General features: G+C 36.8%; 1 protein-coding gene across 1 annotated transcript in view; it reads right to left on the reverse strand.

Annotated features, from left to right (window-relative positions):
- Window positions 1–17,177, reverse strand: part of MALRD1 (MAM and LDL receptor class A domain containing 1) — a gene marked incomplete at its 5' end in the record, with an annotated part of 844,763 nt that overhangs the window by 694,763 nt on the left and 132,823 nt on the right. The window contains 2 exons of the mRNA XM_073885547.1: window positions 5,683–5,856; window positions 13,636–13,733. Coding sequence (XP_073741648.1) covers window positions 5,683–5,856; window positions 13,636–13,733 — 272 coding nt within the window. The remainder of the gene's footprint in view (window positions 1–5,682; window positions 5,857–13,635; window positions 13,734–17,177) is intronic.

The following is a 17,177-nucleotide window of genomic DNA, read 5'->3' on the forward strand; positions in this document are numbered from 1 at the left end:
GAAAGAATTCATGCAGAAGAAATGTTTCAACCATGGGCATTTCAACCACAAATGAAGGAGAAGTGAAAACCTCATTTTTTAAGATTCTCAAGGAAATTTGAGAATTTAAATTCCAAGTTCTATGCAGAGGTCTCTCCCTTCTTAAACTATTTTTCAGGATCTTGCTGATATTTGTTTTATTCAGTGATATTATATTACTCCCTGAAAGAGCAAAATCATTTCTTGTTTTTGCTTTCAGGAGCCAAACAACTTATAAATGTAGCTTATAATCAAGTGATTACTTTTTATATCTGAAAAACCAAAGTAAGCCTTTCCAGAGAAATACTCAACTAGCATATTTAGATTTTGGCTCTTTGATATCTTGTTTTTTTTTTAAAAAGGAATAACAAGAACAAAAAAATAGGAATCTAAGAATGGAGAAAGTAGGAATATAATAGGAAAAAATGGAATATAGTAATTTTTGAATGATGTTATCAATAATAAGAGCAACCGCAAACATTATTTAAAGCTTACTGCATGCCAATCACATTCAGTTGTTTTAACCCTGTGAAGATGGTGCTATTTTCATCCTCATGTGAAAGCAAAAGAAACAGAAGCTTCAGAGGTGAAGTAATTGGTTGAAGATTATATATTTAATAAGAAAAATATGTAACCTGAGCCATCAACGATTAGGCTATACTGCATTGCTAGAATAAAATAAAAAGATAACTAGTCTTTAGCAGATGCTGCAGACCAGAGCTGTCTGGTGTAACAATATTCAATGCAGTCCTAAATTAAGAAGGCTGAGGACATTGTAACTTTATAGAGACTAGACCAGCTTTTACTATTGTATTATAAATCTTACCCTTCACTGAATCTTCAAATAATGTCAGGAAATTGTTATTGATTTATATCTTTGATAAAGAATGAACATGTTATCAATCATTGTGGAAAATTTCACAAAAGGGTCATTTTTAAATGAAGCCTAAAACATGACACAATTATGTATTAATAGAAAACCTGAAAAAAGTAGATCAGCTGGAAATCAATGGACAGTACTCAGAAAAAGAACCACCTTTAGATATTAAAACTAAGAACAGCAGTGAGGGGGAAAAGAAATTGTAAATGAAGTGAGTACATTTCTGTAAAAACTCAACATATCCAATGGGCGGGCCATTGGACTGAAAAGAATACTATTGACTATTTGACTTATATTCTTCCAATAAAAAACCATACAGGAAATGGAGAGACTATTGAAATGGTGCTAATTTGCTGTTCTTATGGAATAAAGAGTAAGCCTTATCCTTTTCTACCAGGAAGAATAAAAGCCTTACCTACCTAAGGGTGTTTATTTCCTAAGAAACTCAAGTGATTTGTACTCTGTTGTGATGTCTACAAGAGACATCAAAAGGACAACACTGCAAAAGAAGTTCATGGCTAGAAGACGACATAGAGGTCATATGGGTTGACGCTTTTCTCCTTTCAGCGTTTGGATTGGACTACACTGTATAAATATGTTCAGAATTTAGTCACATTGAAGGATAGTCAGGTGATGACTAAGGTCACCCTTAAATGATTCAGTCTTCTAAAGTGCCAAAGAAGCCCATTCCCAAGAATGTAAACTTTAAATATTTGAATATTTTAAAAAGCTAGATTGACTATTTATAGGTAGAGTATCTTTTGCAATTGTTGTCCCTAAAAGAATGAAGTAGAATTGCAGCTAGCTAGAATCCTCATTCACAGCTGCATGTTTCTAAATATGCATTTACAGAAATCAAGTTAAAACCAGCGTAAGATCTGCATTTTTTTTCCAGCAGAGGACAAGAAAGGGAATCGAAATGGGTGCAAAGAGGACAAAAGCTATATGTTCATATGCAAACAGGTCTCAAGGTTATAAGCAAACAGAACGCTAACAGTTCGTTCTGAGGTGTGAGTACAAAGATATTTGCCTCTGTATTTTCTACTTGTTTGAAATATTTACCCTATATGTAGTAATAATGTGTTAAATACTACCATGCGTATATATCCATGTGTGACTGAGTGTATTTATGTATCGTGTATATGTGTGTCTGCATAAATTCGGGACTGATTCACACCAGAATGTGAACACAGGCTTGCAATTCCTTACCCGAAGTCTTTGGGGCCAGCTGGGTCTTGAAATTTGACTAGTTCAGAGTTGAGAATGTTCATCTAACACTGTGTATATTACATGATACCCTCAGGGAGACTGGGGGCAGCACTATCTAATCAAGCATCTCACTAAATGAACTGCCTAAAGACCTCACACAGGTTCAGGTGAGGTTAAGTTTTGTCTCCAAATTGGTTTTTCAAAAGCTTATTGTTTTCCAAATTTTAATTTTCCAAATTGTTGGTTAGGGATTGTGGACCTATAATGGGCTTCTTGATGACAAAATCTGAGGCAATTCTTATTCTTTTTTACTTACCTGCAGTTTCTAAAACAAATATACTACAGCCAAGTATTAAGGGGGGACAGAAGCAGAGACTAAAAACTTCTCAGGGGCAAAATAAGACGTAGCAAGAACCCAGAACCATTCACTCCCCTCAAAGGCTATCACAATTAAGCTGAAGCTAATTGGGGTGGATGAGGAGCCCCAATGCGGGAGACAGGAAAGCCAACACATAGCGCTGAGACACCACAGACAGGAACGAAGACCCAGCAGAGCAGGGCTTCTTTAGAAAAACATCACAAATCCACTGCTGCCCAATTATAAAATCCTATCAAACCACTGGTCACCCTACAAACCAGTTAATATGCCCCAGATAATAAAAAGCAAGCTCACTTCGCACTGTAAAGTAAAACACAAACCAGAACCCCAAAGGAAGAAATGCTAAAGGGGAAAGAAAAGGATACTGCACTGAATCTCTTCAATAATGGTGATAGGTTAAAGAGTGCCTGCAGGTCCAGAAAGGAATAGCATGTGTTTCAACTCAAAACATTTCTCAAATAACTGGTTCTAAAAGAATACATTGTGGTTTAGTTTTGTTTCTCATTAAGACTTTTAGAGCAATTTTACATTCACTGCAAAACTGAGGAGAAGGTGTAGTTTTCTTCCATACCTTCTGTCCCAACTCACACACAGCTTCCCCATTATCAACATCTCCCAGGGTGTCTGGGTGGCTCAGCTGGTTGAGCATTTCACTCTTGATTTCGGCTTAGGTCATGAACTCAGGGTCATGAGATCAAACCTCTCATCAGGCTGCTCGCTGGGTGTGAAAGCTGCTTAGGATTCTCTCTCCCTCCACCCCCCACTCTCTTGGAAAAACTAAAAACAAACAAAAAATCTCCCACCGGAGTGAGACATGTATTACAAATGATGAACCTCATAATCACCCAAAGTCCACTGTCTACATTTTGGTCCATTCTTGGTGTTGTACATTCTGTGGGCTTGGACCAATGTATAACATTTATCCATCATCATATTATTTTACAGAGTATATTCACTGCCCTAAAAATCCTCTCTGCTCTATCTATTCATCCCTCCTCTCTCCCTGCACTCCCCAACCCTTGGCAACCACTGATCTTTTTATTGTCTCCCTAGTTTTGCCTTTTCCGGAATGCCAGACAGTTGGACTCAGAGAGGAAGTAGCCTTTTCAGGTTGGCTGCTTCCACTTAGTAATATCCACCTGAGGTTCCCCCATGTCTTTTCATGACTTGATAGCTCATTTCTTTTTAGCATCAGATGATATTCCATTGTCTGGATGTACCACAGGTTATTTACCCATTCACCTACTGAAGAACATCTTGGGATGCTTCCAAGTTTGGGCAATAATAAGGAAATCATGAATCATTATTCACATGCAGGTTTTTGTGTGGAGAAGGATATTATGTTTAATTTCCAATAATGTGAATTAACAATGGACTCTCGAAGATCTTTAAGTTTCATTCTAACTAAAAGCAAACCTGATGAAAATAATGTTATACAGAATATAAATAAATGAAGCAAGGCATCAGAACTGTTCTGATTTTGTTTGTCCTGTCACGTGTAATGGAGATTGGCACTTACGTGATTCCATGACTGGCCTTTACTTCTTTCCTATTAAGAGTTACTAGATTCACAGTATTTTTGTCCATTAGGTACGGGAGTGTAGTCATAAATGTGATCCTTGAGAATCAGGGAGTTTAGAGACCTTCACAGAATGAAGGAGCTTCTAATCACTGAGCCTAGAGTTCTGGTCAAGAGGAAACTCCTTTTCAAAATAAAGAATACTAATATTCACTGAGTGTCTACTATTCCCAGACAATGTCCAATGGATAATCATGGCAGTAATAAGAGCTGACTTTGTGTGTTTACTTTATGCCAGAATATCTTCTATGTGCTTTACATATATAAATCATTCAATCCTCACAACAGTTCTAGAAAGAAGAGGATACTGAAAGGAGTCCATATTTATTCCCTATTCCTTCTACTTCCATGGGCAGGAACTTGAGGTAACACTGCTATTACCGACCTCTTACTCTCTCCCGTGGACAGGAGGATTTAACCCATTAGTGATGTTAGAAGAATAAGCTGGATGTGCTAAACTTATGCTGTCTCTCCTTCAACTCCCACTCTTGGACGCATACACTCTGATGTTAGCTCTGGCTAAGAGTCATGGGTTTCCCCCAATGTGGGAGTCCTGGATTTCTCTGGCACAGTTCATTGTTCTCTGGGTGAATCTGTTTATTCTGAGGTGAAGTGTTATTTAAACATATGGCGGCAGATTCTAAAAGCATCTTCTCTAAAATATTTTGCTGTTTGACTTCAATATTTATCTTAACTGGCTCAGAGAGGAGGACCAAGGAGGTACGTTAGTTATTAGGGGGCCCCTAACACCCGAACAATGACTCTCACCTCCTATTTAACAGAAGAAACAAGTGCAGAGGGATTAAGCAACTTCCCCATGATTATACACCTGGCTTGAACCCCAGACTCCAGAGCCCATGTTCGGGGCCACCATTTTAGCTTTATCTTTAATACTCAGACTCCCCCGAAGTATTGCTTTTACCATCTCTGTGGTTTTTACAGATAGGGAAACGTGAAGCTCAAAGATGTAATTTGGAGTCCCTTAGCAACCCATGAGCTGAGCAGAGATCAGAACTCAGACCACCTAACTCCAAAGGCTGTGTGTTTTCTGCTACATTCTATCATCCAATCTAGTTTACAAAATCACTCTTTTCAAATGTCATCCAGAAGAAAGCCATATCCAGGAGGGTGAAAATTCGGGCACCAATTTGATTACCTAAAGTTGCCTTCTTTTATTATGAGCCAAGAAAATGACATAAAAGATTGAAAAAAAAAAAACTCAATATTAATGGGCAGCAGAAAAGAAGGCATCAGAATTAAAATGTGAGCATAGTGCAAGCCAGGTTTTTTCACCACCTCATATAATCTGCCATCCTTACGTAAAAAATAAATATTTTCCTATTAAAATACTTTTCTCTCTGCCATCCTATTCAACGGTTTTCTCCTCCTCCTATTCAATTCTTATCTCCAATTTTGCTAAGCATCCACTCAACAGTCTTGAGCAATTTAACATCTGTACTCATCTCTGATTGTGAATGTGCTTCCTTTTTCAACAGCTGATAAGTCTATGGGATATATGTGTTTTTCATGTGTTACAATGTTCTCTGAGGAAAAAAAAAGTAGTATTAAATTAGCATCTTCTGCTAAGTTGTATTAATTTCTTGTGTGCTTGCTTACCTGAAAAGGGAGAGTAGATTCTCCAGCCCTCACACAGAGATTGATTTTTGCTTGTTTCCACTGAGATTTGGAGATTCCAATTAGATCACCTTGCTTTTGCAAATCCCCATCCAGTGATGTTCTTGTAAAAACAGAGAGATGTGAATGCCGGGACAAATGATACCAAAATTTCACCTGTTGGAAATGTTTTTGAATGACGTGAATATTCCATTTACTGGTCTCCAACGACTTTTCTATAATTAAAAATATCACAAATCATTCTGCTGTTAAATATAATCTCAATTCTCCTTTCCTCCAAATACATGAGCCCAGAAAATCCTAAGTGTGTATTTTGCCTGCCTTGGCATTCTCCCCTTAAGAAAAGGTTCAAGGCAGCTCTACTAACTGGTATTTTTAACACGTGCCATCAAGAGGTCTAAAGAAATGGGACGTTAGCCCACCACCAAGACAAGTTTGAGGACACCTATTTGTCTACACCAGCATGGGCGGTACCACTCTGCTTCCACAGAAGTTTCGATAGAGGTATATATTCTTAGTGTACAAAATCAGATTTTACTTACACATTCTCATTGATGTCTCAAACACCAAACCAAAAAAAAAAAAAAGTTTTCCTGAAAAAGTATTTTCTCAGGTAAAAAAGAAAACTGTAACGAGTACTTTTCATTAATTCCTTCTCATGGGGACACTATCAAAGAACTTGGGAGCTCATGTAATACTGTTGGTTCATAATTTAAGTAAGAAAACATCCTTTTTTGGGGGGGGGATGATCATTCACCTCCTAGTCATTATCAGGGATGACGATCTAAGGGTTTGAGCACTTAACTAGGCAGTAAAAAAAAAGTAAAGAATTATTTTAGGTGGTGACAGCAATAGCTACTACATGAAATTCAGGACTCTCATTTATTCAAGCAACATTTAATGAGTATTTACTAAGTAACAGGTAACTGTGTGAGGCAGGGATTAATTCCCTCAATGGCTAGATGATTCATTCTATAAAATATGTCAACAAAATCTCCATAAAAACAAGTTCAGACACACAGAAATTTTTTTTCTTCTCACGATTTCTTTAAAAAGTGCAGCCTTAGGGCTCTCTAAGAAAACACGGCATTCACAGATGAGGCCTCTCAGAAGTAAAATCCTTCTCTTTGGATTCAAAGTAACTCCTTTTCAGTTGCAGTGAACTTTAAATTCTTGCGGGCTTTTTTCCTTCACCACTTTGGTTTTATTTTGTTACATGGACAGATATTAGTGTATATATAGTCTCCCCATTTATTTTATGGTTGGTACCAATTTCAGTGGAAATTGAAGTTAAAAAAAAATTTAAGATTTCTTTTAGAGAGAGAGAAAGTGCGAGCAGGGGGAGGTGCAGAGGGAAAGGGAGAGGATCTCAGGTAGACTCCCCACTGAGCATGGAGCCCAACACAAGTCTCGATTTTCATCCCCCTGAGATCGTGACCTGAGCCAGAATCAAGAGTCAGACGCTTAACAGGCTGAGCCACCCAGGTGCCCCTGAAGTCGAATAATTTTTTAGTTGTCTAGCTTAAAAAAGAGCAAACATTCTCTGTTCCAGTGTGGTACACCTTTTTTAATGTGTCTACTTAACTGTCACCACTTCATCAAAAAATTCTATCCGCTTCATTTTAGACTTTACTACCATGCTCCCCTAAACTCAGATAAGCAAGACAGGTAATTGAGAAATGAAAAGTCAGATGGAAGTGTTTGATCATATCCTGTGGGAAGGAAGGATTTAGGTTCCTCAACTACAATTAAATTTTAGATCCATGCTAGAGTTTCAGCACGTTCCAAGCTTGTAAATATGCAAACCAGGGCTTTAAACTTAGTACAAGAGATACACATGCCGTGTCAGCATACCAAGCTGTCAAGCTGTCATTCAGTACATCACCAGTGCTAATTTTAATAGTGTAATATTAAATAGTGTAATAAGAGTAAATACCAATGGGATCCATATTTAATAGGATAAGAGCTTAAGACTTATATTTAATTTACTACTTTAACAGAGTTGCCATCACAGACCATTAAGCAGAACTCTTTAGCTTATTATAGATGAAGAAATCTTCCATAGTTGTTTTCAAAATTAATACTGGTAGGGTGAAGTCATTGAACCAAGTCATTAATACAGCTGTGATTTCAGATAGGCACCTGTCAAGTGTGCAACCTCTGCAGGTCTCAATCTGATACACGCCAGTGGAACACGAAGCCATGAACCCAAAATCACAAGGTGTGTCATGAATTCCTCGCGGAATCTATCAAAGCAGTTTGTGTTTAGTAGGTTTTCAGTTTATATATATATATATATATATATATTTTTTTTTTTAAGAAGGGAGGGATGAGCGGGACTATTAGCATGAGCGCATCAGTAAACACCTGTAAACTTTCCCAGAGAGCATGAAGGAAGCTGCTCAGTGTCAGAAAAGATACAAAGTATTAGGTGTCTTTAGGGACTCCAGAGTTTTATGGGGGAGAATGAAAAGAAAACAGAACAATTAACTATAATGTGTATAGTGGCAAAGGTCTGATAATTGTGTGGCTATTTACATGTAAATTAATTAAAGTGAAACCAAATGAAAAACCCAGTTCCTCAGTTATACTCATTACATGTTGAGTGCCCCATAGCTATATGCAGTTAGTGGCTACCATACTGAACATAGCAGAGAAAAACTTCCATTATCACAGAAAATTCTATTAAACAGAACTACAAAACAGGTATGTTAAAATTATACCAACCATTTAAAATGTATTTACTACTTATGTCAAAAGGAAATTATTTTCGTGATTCATGACTGAGTCATTAAAATGTAGTCAGATAAATGTTAATATTAAAGGCTTGGTTTTATTTCTCTTGGTTTTTCACTAAGGCACTTTTTTTTTTTTAAACATTTTTATTTACTTATTTGACAGAGAGAGACACAGCGAGAGAGGGAACACAAGCAGGGGGAGTGGGAGAGGGAGAAGCCGGCTTCCCGCTGAGCAGCGAGCCCGATGCGGGGCTCAATCCCCAGACCCTGGGATCGTGACCTGAGCCGAAGGCAGATGCTTAACGACTGAGCCACCCAGGTGTCCCTAAGGCACGTTTTATATAGACACTGAATTACTGTAATCAAAACGATTAAAGGATTAATTGCAATTTGGAGAGAAAAAAAATGAAGCATAGACTATTCTATTGGCTTAAACTGTATTCTCTAACTGTGCATTATTTATGTATTTTTAAAAATATCCAATCAGGGCACCTGGGTGACTCAGTCGTTAAGCGTCTGCCTTCAGCTCAGGTCATGATCCCGGGGTCCTGGGATCGAGCCCCACGTAGGGCTCCCTGCTCAGCGGGGAGCCTGCTTCTCCCTCTCCTTCTCACTCTCCCTCTGTGCTCTCCCTCTCTCTCTCAAATAATAAAATCTTTAAAAAAAATAAAATATCCAATCATTCATTTTTACTACAAAAGGACAGGACAGCTTTTCAGGTGATATACTAAGAGTTATGCGTACAGGCAAATGAGCTGGAAAGCACGATAGCCATGGTCACACCGCTTGCCCTTCTGTTCCTACAGCGCCCTGTGACACTGACCAGGCGAGTGCGTGGTCAGCTCTACCAAGGAGTAATTAGGCTGATACTTAACTCTGTGAAGGACCTACCAGGGCATTATCTACGAGTTTAAAATAATTTCCTCCTATTTCTGTTTCATTTGATTTTGGTCTGTGTTCAGCTGCAACTCTACTCTTCAAAGTTCTGCTTCTTCCCTCAACTTTCCTACAGTCTTTTATTTTTTCAACTGCTCCCCTATCTCAGATCTTCAAGCTCTTTCTCAGCCGTATTCCAACAAATGCTCAGCTACTTCTGCCTTCTCTGCCTCACATCGGATCCTGTCTAGTATGTGCGACACCTGTTTTATCTTCAATATCTAGAAAAATAAAAACAGAAAAAAAATGAAAGAAAGGAAGGGAAAAGAAAAAAGAAATAAAAGAAAAAGAGAAGAGAGAGAAAAGATGATATATGTAGCTCCTCAAAATTCAGCTGGGACTAAGTCCATGTTGAGAGGGGGATCATTCATCACACACACACATACACGCACACACACGCACACATGCACACACACACCCTCCCTCAACATTACCATAGTGATTTTTCTAACTCCTAGTCATAATTATGTTTTGCCTGAGTATTCTTCATCTGAATAAGCTTAATTAGAAGTTTAGGCTCTTCAGTAAAATATAATATTTTCATTTAAATGATTAGCCTCCATGTGTTTTGCTCATGCACAGGTGGAAAGGGTACCTGCTCACCTTTTCCCCCATACTCTGTCGATGCCTCTAGAATCCATCCCATACTGTAACATTTAGGCTTGGATTAAACAAAACAATCAGGGAATGAAGTATGATTACATGATTGCAAGCCCCACTCCATAATTTTTTTTTTTTTTTTTTACTAAATTTCTCATTGACATGAGTTCACTTGGGAAACGTTATAAGACATGGCCTTTCAAAACTCGTCGAGAGAATGGTTGTAAGTGGATTATTATTGTTATCCTGTACTCACCCTCTTGGAGCACTTAACACTGAATTGCTGTCAGAATCCCTAAAATCGACATTTCATTAGGGCAAGCATGTACTTAGGTGGCCTCTGTTGTATTCCCAGCATCACGGGCTGTGATCAGCACAGAGCAGGTAAGCAATATGTGTGTACAGAATCAGAGAAAGAATGTTTACACTGTTACCACTATATGCACTCAGGAGAGAACTCTCCAAAGAACTATTTTTGCTTTGTTTTGCTATTTTTACTGCCTTGAATCTAAATCAAACGATGATTCATCTGTTTCTACTGGTTGCTGGAAAACTTAGTTCAAATGTGTAGCCTGGTTCTAATAAGCTTTATGTGTGGAACCAACCCATCTCTTGCTTCATCTACCTTTTCCCTGATAACCTCATTCCCCTTTTTAAAAAATTTTATGATTTTTTAAAATTAAAGAATATTAAAACAAGTGCAAAACAAGTTGGGGAATTGTTTTTAAAGTAGACAAATATGCAAACCAGCTTTGAAAGCAAAAGGTTTGTATTAATCAATCTTCCTGTCTTTAATTAATTGTGAAGCCCTAAAAGTAATTTTGTATAGTAACTCAAATATGAGAATTCAGAAAGTATTAATACCTACCATAAATCTCCTTCATATTTGATATTTCCTAGTTAATTCAAAACAGTAACAGCATTTCAACATAAGAAATAGTAGCTTCTGGCTCCCATGTGTTCTGTTTGTCCTATCTCCTGGCTATTCCACGGAAAAATGCCAAGTTTCCAACAGTGACTGAAGGGACTTTTGAAGTCTTTAAATTAAAGTCCATATCTTAGGCAAGGAGTGGGTGTAGGAAAATTTGTGCGTGTTGATGCCATGTGCTGGCTATGCATAAAACACAAGATAATTCATGCAAAATGACTCTACTAGCCTCTTGTTAGAAAAGGAGACTCAAAAAAAAGCTTCATGGTTTTAAACTCCTTTCAAAAAAATGTTCTGAACTATATTAGCTTCACATGATTAGGTAAGGAAAAATGTAATTTCATAAAATGAAGACTTAATCATATCAAAGCACACAACTTCAGTTATTTCCCCGCCTAACTTCACCATTTTATAATGACTAACATCTGCTATTCCACGAATATAACTATTATCAATATGTTCCACTTAGGAAGATCGGCTGGATTTTCTGATTACTCAATAAGATAAAAATTTGGTTTGTTTGCTTATTCCGTAACTTTTATGAAAGAAAGTATCACATATTACCACAGACTTATAAAAAAGTAATACTATATTCTTAGAATACTCCTTTGGGAAAGAACATTAAACTATGTGTATCTCAGACTATAGATAACCTTCTCTAGCTGTCTAATTCTACTTCCTAGACCAAAAAGTATTATAGAAGTAACCCAAATATCCATCCCTCTAACTCAAAAGTACTAACATTCAAGCAGATACAGACAAAGGGGAGAAAAAAAACCTCTTCTGGCAGTCTGGAATGGCTCCCTGAAACACTCTTACTTTTCTAAAAATCACAGCAAACCACTAACTCAGCATTTGAGGCCTTGGGAGGTTGAGTGCTGGTTCTGAGAAATAAATCAGCAAGTTGTCTAAAGATGCCCATGGCTTTCACTGAGGCACCACCACAGCTAAACTCCAAGTTTAAGCAACAAGAGAGCATTTTTGCTCCCAAGTGGAAACAATCATATGTTGAAACATAAACCAAATCACCACAAATTAATGGCTACCAGCATACAACAATGGAAAATGTGGATAATCTTTAAAAAGAAAAAAATCATTGAATCTCAGAAATTTCTAATAAGCTCTTAATGTTTGCTTTCAAATTTCTGCAAAACAGGTAGAACTAATACATGTTATTGTTTTGTATCCAATGCCTATGTAAGTAACAACGGTGATCACCTCTCTTCAGTATATGACCTTGAATTAAGGCTAAGTAAGCTTGTAAAGTATTTTTACAGAGTGAGTAAATGCCTCAGGAGTTTTCAAAAAAAATCTATATCTATCACATAGGATTTAATTGAAATAAAACAAAGGTGAGCAAGTGTAGAGTGCAGCTGGGCAAAGTGGAGGTGAAGTCCAGGCAGTCATTTTAAATATAATCCCCAGAGAAATGGGCAGGAACGAATGAGGAAGAAAAAAGAGAGAGAGAGAAGACAATCCATTAAGAGATCTGAGCACTCCAGGGGCGCCTGGGTGGCTCAGTTGGTTAAGCGACTGCCTTCAGCTCAGGTCATGATCCTGGAGTCCCGGGATCGAGTCCCGCATCGGGCTCCCTGCTCGGCAGAGAGTCTGCTTCTCCCTCGGACCCTCCCCCCTCTCATGTGCTCTCTCTCTCTCTCTCTCTCTCTCTCTCATTCTCTCTGTCTCAAATAAATAAATAAAAAATCTTTAAAAAAAAAAGAGATCTGAGCACTCCCATTCAGATTTATATCAAGCTGAACATACAATTAGATTTATTCCTCTGAACAATGTGTGACTTGTCAGCAGGAACGCCTGAATAAACTGCTGTACCCCCACATTTACAGATGATGAATTTAGTGTGCAGCAGTATCGATCTGCATGGTTTTCTGATAACCAAAAAAAATAAATAAATAAACTGAAATCCTGAGGGCTTGGAGGCTTGCTGGAATGCTCAAAAAGACAGAAAACACGGCAAGCTGAACAGAAACATCTAAATGTAGTGTTAGTTCTATGAAAAATAAAGGAATTCTGCTTAGCGAACACCTATTATGTGCCAGATACTTTGTCAGATACTTTGCTTAATGATATTTTAATCTTGACAACCATGCGATAAAGGCATTCTAATATTACACTTCCAGTGTAGACACGGACTCTCAAAGACAGTATATATAATCTGTGGCAGAACTGAGATTTGAACCAGGTCTGTCTGACTCTGAAGTCGTTCTCTGCTTTCTTTATGGCGTTGTTGAAATGGACTGAACATGTATTACTTGCTCTATGTTTACTCGGCACCACAAAGACTAATTGAAAAAATAAAATTTCAGAAAATGTATTTTTTTCTGTACCTATTTCTCTTTATTCACCCTTTCATCTTCCTTTCATTAAGCACTTGTTTCACTTATTTTATTTTACTCAATTAACACCGTTGGCCAAAATAATCAGCAGTTTTGGCAACATGTATCCACAGCTTTGGATTACTCGAAGGACTATGTGGAAAGAATATAAAATGACAGATATATTCTTTAAAAGGCCCCAAAAAAGAACCGTTCAAGTTATATGTCGCAAATGGTCTTTTGGAAGAAATGACATTTCATGTTGAAATAGCTCATATAAATCTCTCAGTTCATCATGAAAATGGCAGTAAAACATAGCAGGCATTCACTGGCACAGGTAACCCACGCCTAACCGTTTACAACCACAGAATGGCCAATGGAAGTTCCAATAACTGATTACCTGACATGGGGTAGAGGCAGTGAGTGCTTTTGTAAGAATAGGACTTCCAAGCTTGGCCACTCCCTGAGACTGATGGGATCCGAAAAAAAAAAAAAATACTACAAAAAAAAAAAAAAAAAAAAAAAAAAGTTTAAGTCACACAGATACAAATTCTACTGTTGTACATTTATTTAGTAGTTCTTTGCTCTAACATCTTATCCTTGCACACAATCAACTGTCAATCACATCAAGAAAATTACACGTTTTACTTATTTACCATTTAGCCCTGTAGATGACCAAGTTTTTCATATGGATGACATTAAATATCTAAAATAAAATCCAGGGGTGCCTGGGTGGCTCAGTCGTTAAGTGTCTGCCTTCGGCTCGGGTCATGATCTCAGGATCCTGGGATGGAGCTCTGAGCAGGAAGCCTGCTTCTCCCTCTCCCACTCCCCCTGCTTGTGTTCCCTCTCTCCCTTTGTCTCTCTGTCAAATAAATAGATAAAATCTTTTAAAAAAAATAAAATCCAATTGATAAAAACAAGCTCTTTGTCTAAATCCCCTAAACAAACATGTTTATTGGCTTAACTGGTGTCATAAATAGAGTCTGAAATCAAATTAAATGAAGCTTCTAAGCTTACAATTAGATAGTCAACACGCCCTTATGGAATTCTCCTGAGAGCATTATTTTTAAGTTTCTTCCCAAAGTACTGAAGGATGCGAGGCTGTGTAATGAGTTGGGTTTCTCCCGGGGCTTACATGTTTGACATTGTTGTCTGTGCTAGTGGGGATGAAAGCTTAATTAAAGATCTAATCTGAGCGTTAACAAAATAACTGCTTTTAGATTTTAACTACAGTGGATGCGCTCATGGCAAACGTACAGGGGGATAACATCTCTTTTGCAGCTCAAAAGATCACACATTCTGAACTGCTGTCAGGGGTAGCTTCATTGAATACTGAAAATTTACAAGGAAGGCGACGCAGAACAATGTCAAGGTCTGATCCCGCCCTTTGATAATCATGAAGTGATGGGCAACTAGGAAAGCGGACAATTTTGACTGAAAAATACCATATTCAAAAGGTGATTTTCCTAGATACAGATCAAGGCTGACTACATGGAAAGGAAAGGATTTCAGAATTAAAATGTATTATTTTATAGCTACCACCACGTGTTTAACCAAACAACCAAGGTTGCAAATCAGCAGTATCATCTCTGAATGAGAAAAACAGAACCAGTTTATATGGACTTTTTTTTTTTTTTAAGTAGGCTCCACACCCAATGTGGGGCTTGAACTCATAACCCTGAGACCAAGAGTCACATGCTCCACTGACTGGAGCCAGCCAGGCACCCCTATCCATATAGGGGTTATATAGTCTTCCCAAAACCAACAGGGAAGAATAAAAGCTATTATTCCCTAATTTCAAACCAAGAATGATAGAAACTATATAAGCTCATTAAAGTGTTTCACCTATGAAAGAATAGCATAGGAAAAGAGGATTTTGAAAAAAATTATTCCAGCTTAAAAATCCTTAGGTTCAACTAAAATTCAATTGAATACTTTTAAAAGACTAATCAGAACTCTATAAATTAACAAATATTCAAAGATCCTAGTCCCCTGGTCATTTAAAAACAATATATACAATCTCAAACAAGCAGTCATAAAGGATGGGACATATAAACTAAAACTCCAAATTCTAAAAGAAGCAAAAGGTTTGAATAAATTGGGTATACCACAAAATTGACTGGAAAAGTGATTTTAAAAAAATCTGGAAATAAAAAAACTCAATTCACGGCTGAGTTTTATTTAGTTTTTAAGGAATACTTGTAACATTATTCAAGGGACTTTAAGTCTTAGAGGAATATGGAGGACTCCTTGACTCATCTTACATTGTCAGATATCTCTAATCTAAAAGTTACAGAAATAGGAAAATAAAAAATAAACTGCAATGTCACTCATGATCATAAAAATTCTAATTGAAAAGTTATCAATTACATTTGAAATCCTTATCAAAAAAATTATATGTCCTGATCAATCTGAGCGTTCCATGAATGGAAGCTGAGTTTAATTTAGCTGCTCTATCAACAGTCAATCAGATTAACAAATTACAAGGTAGAGTCAGACTCAGATCAACAAATATTGAGAAGACTGTGGAAAAAATAGCCATTGCCAATAAAAAAAAAATCTTAAGAAAATATTAAAAGTAAGCAATTAAATGCAGACTAATGATCAACCCCCAAATAAATATCCTAAACGGCAAACAACAAAGCTATTTTAATTAAAATGAGAAACTAGAGATTTCTATCATTATTAATCGCAGATAATATTAATTACCTTAGACTAACATTATCTTATAGGCCTAGTGAATGTAAAAGTCAAGAAAATAATAAACTCAGTAAATACAATAGAAAATAGAGATAAGAGTTCTCATGTTTTGCCAATAATACAATCATAAAAGTAGAAAACCCCAAGGCTTCTATTTTTAAATAATGACAAGTATTAATAAGAGAATTTGGTAAGGTAAATGGAAACAAAGAAATGGTATTAAGTTATTTTTTAGCTTTAACCCTCTGATTAAATAGAAAGATATATTTTTAGATGGAAAGATATTATAAAAATATTTAGTGAACATTTGAAAGCTAAATAAAATCCTAAGAGAACTTTAAGAGTTAGAAAATGAACAATACAGACTAATATTTATAAGTGCAGGGTAAAGAGAATCTGAACTCTGAGCCTAGACCCAAGGACTTCTAGAAAAATGTCTCTGGATTTACCTTCTCATAAGTCTGCTGTGCAGAATGTAGTTAGTTAAGAGAACTATGGAATCATAGTATATCAAGGAGATGGTTCCTGGTAATCCGAATTGTTCATATTGCAAAACTCTTGTACACCCACACCCCCAGAGGGGCAACATGACTAACACAGTATAAGAATTAAAGAAAAGTGGGGGTTAGCCTCCATGCGTTAAATTGTCCATGCCAGCCTCAACCTCACCTTTTATGAAGCATGCACCTGCTTTTAATGCAATGGTTTAGGAGGGAATCCTTACATGATGTGAAAACATTAGAGACCAGACCTTATAATGAATATAGATACAAATATCATAAATCAATATTACCACCCAGAATAAAAAATCATGCATTAAATAAACAAAACCAACCAAATGAGATTTGGTTCATGAATGAGAAGGTGGTTTAATATTTGAAAAATTCACCTTATGAACAAACAAAAAATATGATTATCATGATACTAAAAAAAAAATCTGACAAATTTTAACATAGACTCATATATGTGTGTGTGTGTGTGTGTGTGTGCGCGCGCGCACGCGCACACACACAAAAACCACATTCTGAATAGAAGGGAACATCTTTATCTAATAAAGCAAAACAATCTTTCAGCAAATATAGTACCTAAGGTTGAATTATTGACAATTTTCTTCTGAAATAAGAACAACAGAAGTATAGCAGCTACCACCAGTTATATTCAACATTTTTCCAGAGTTACTAGCCAGTGCAATGAAAAAAACAGAAGACTAAAGATTTAGAAACAAGGAAATAAAATTGT

Source organism: Callorhinus ursinus, unplaced genomic scaffold (assembly GCF_003265705.2).
Source record: "Callorhinus ursinus isolate GAN/ISIS: 27379988/994484 unplaced genomic scaffold, GSC_fseal_2.0 scaffold63, whole genome shotgun sequence".
Taxonomy (NCBI): Eukaryota; Metazoa; Chordata; class Mammalia; order Carnivora; family Otariidae; genus Callorhinus; species Callorhinus ursinus.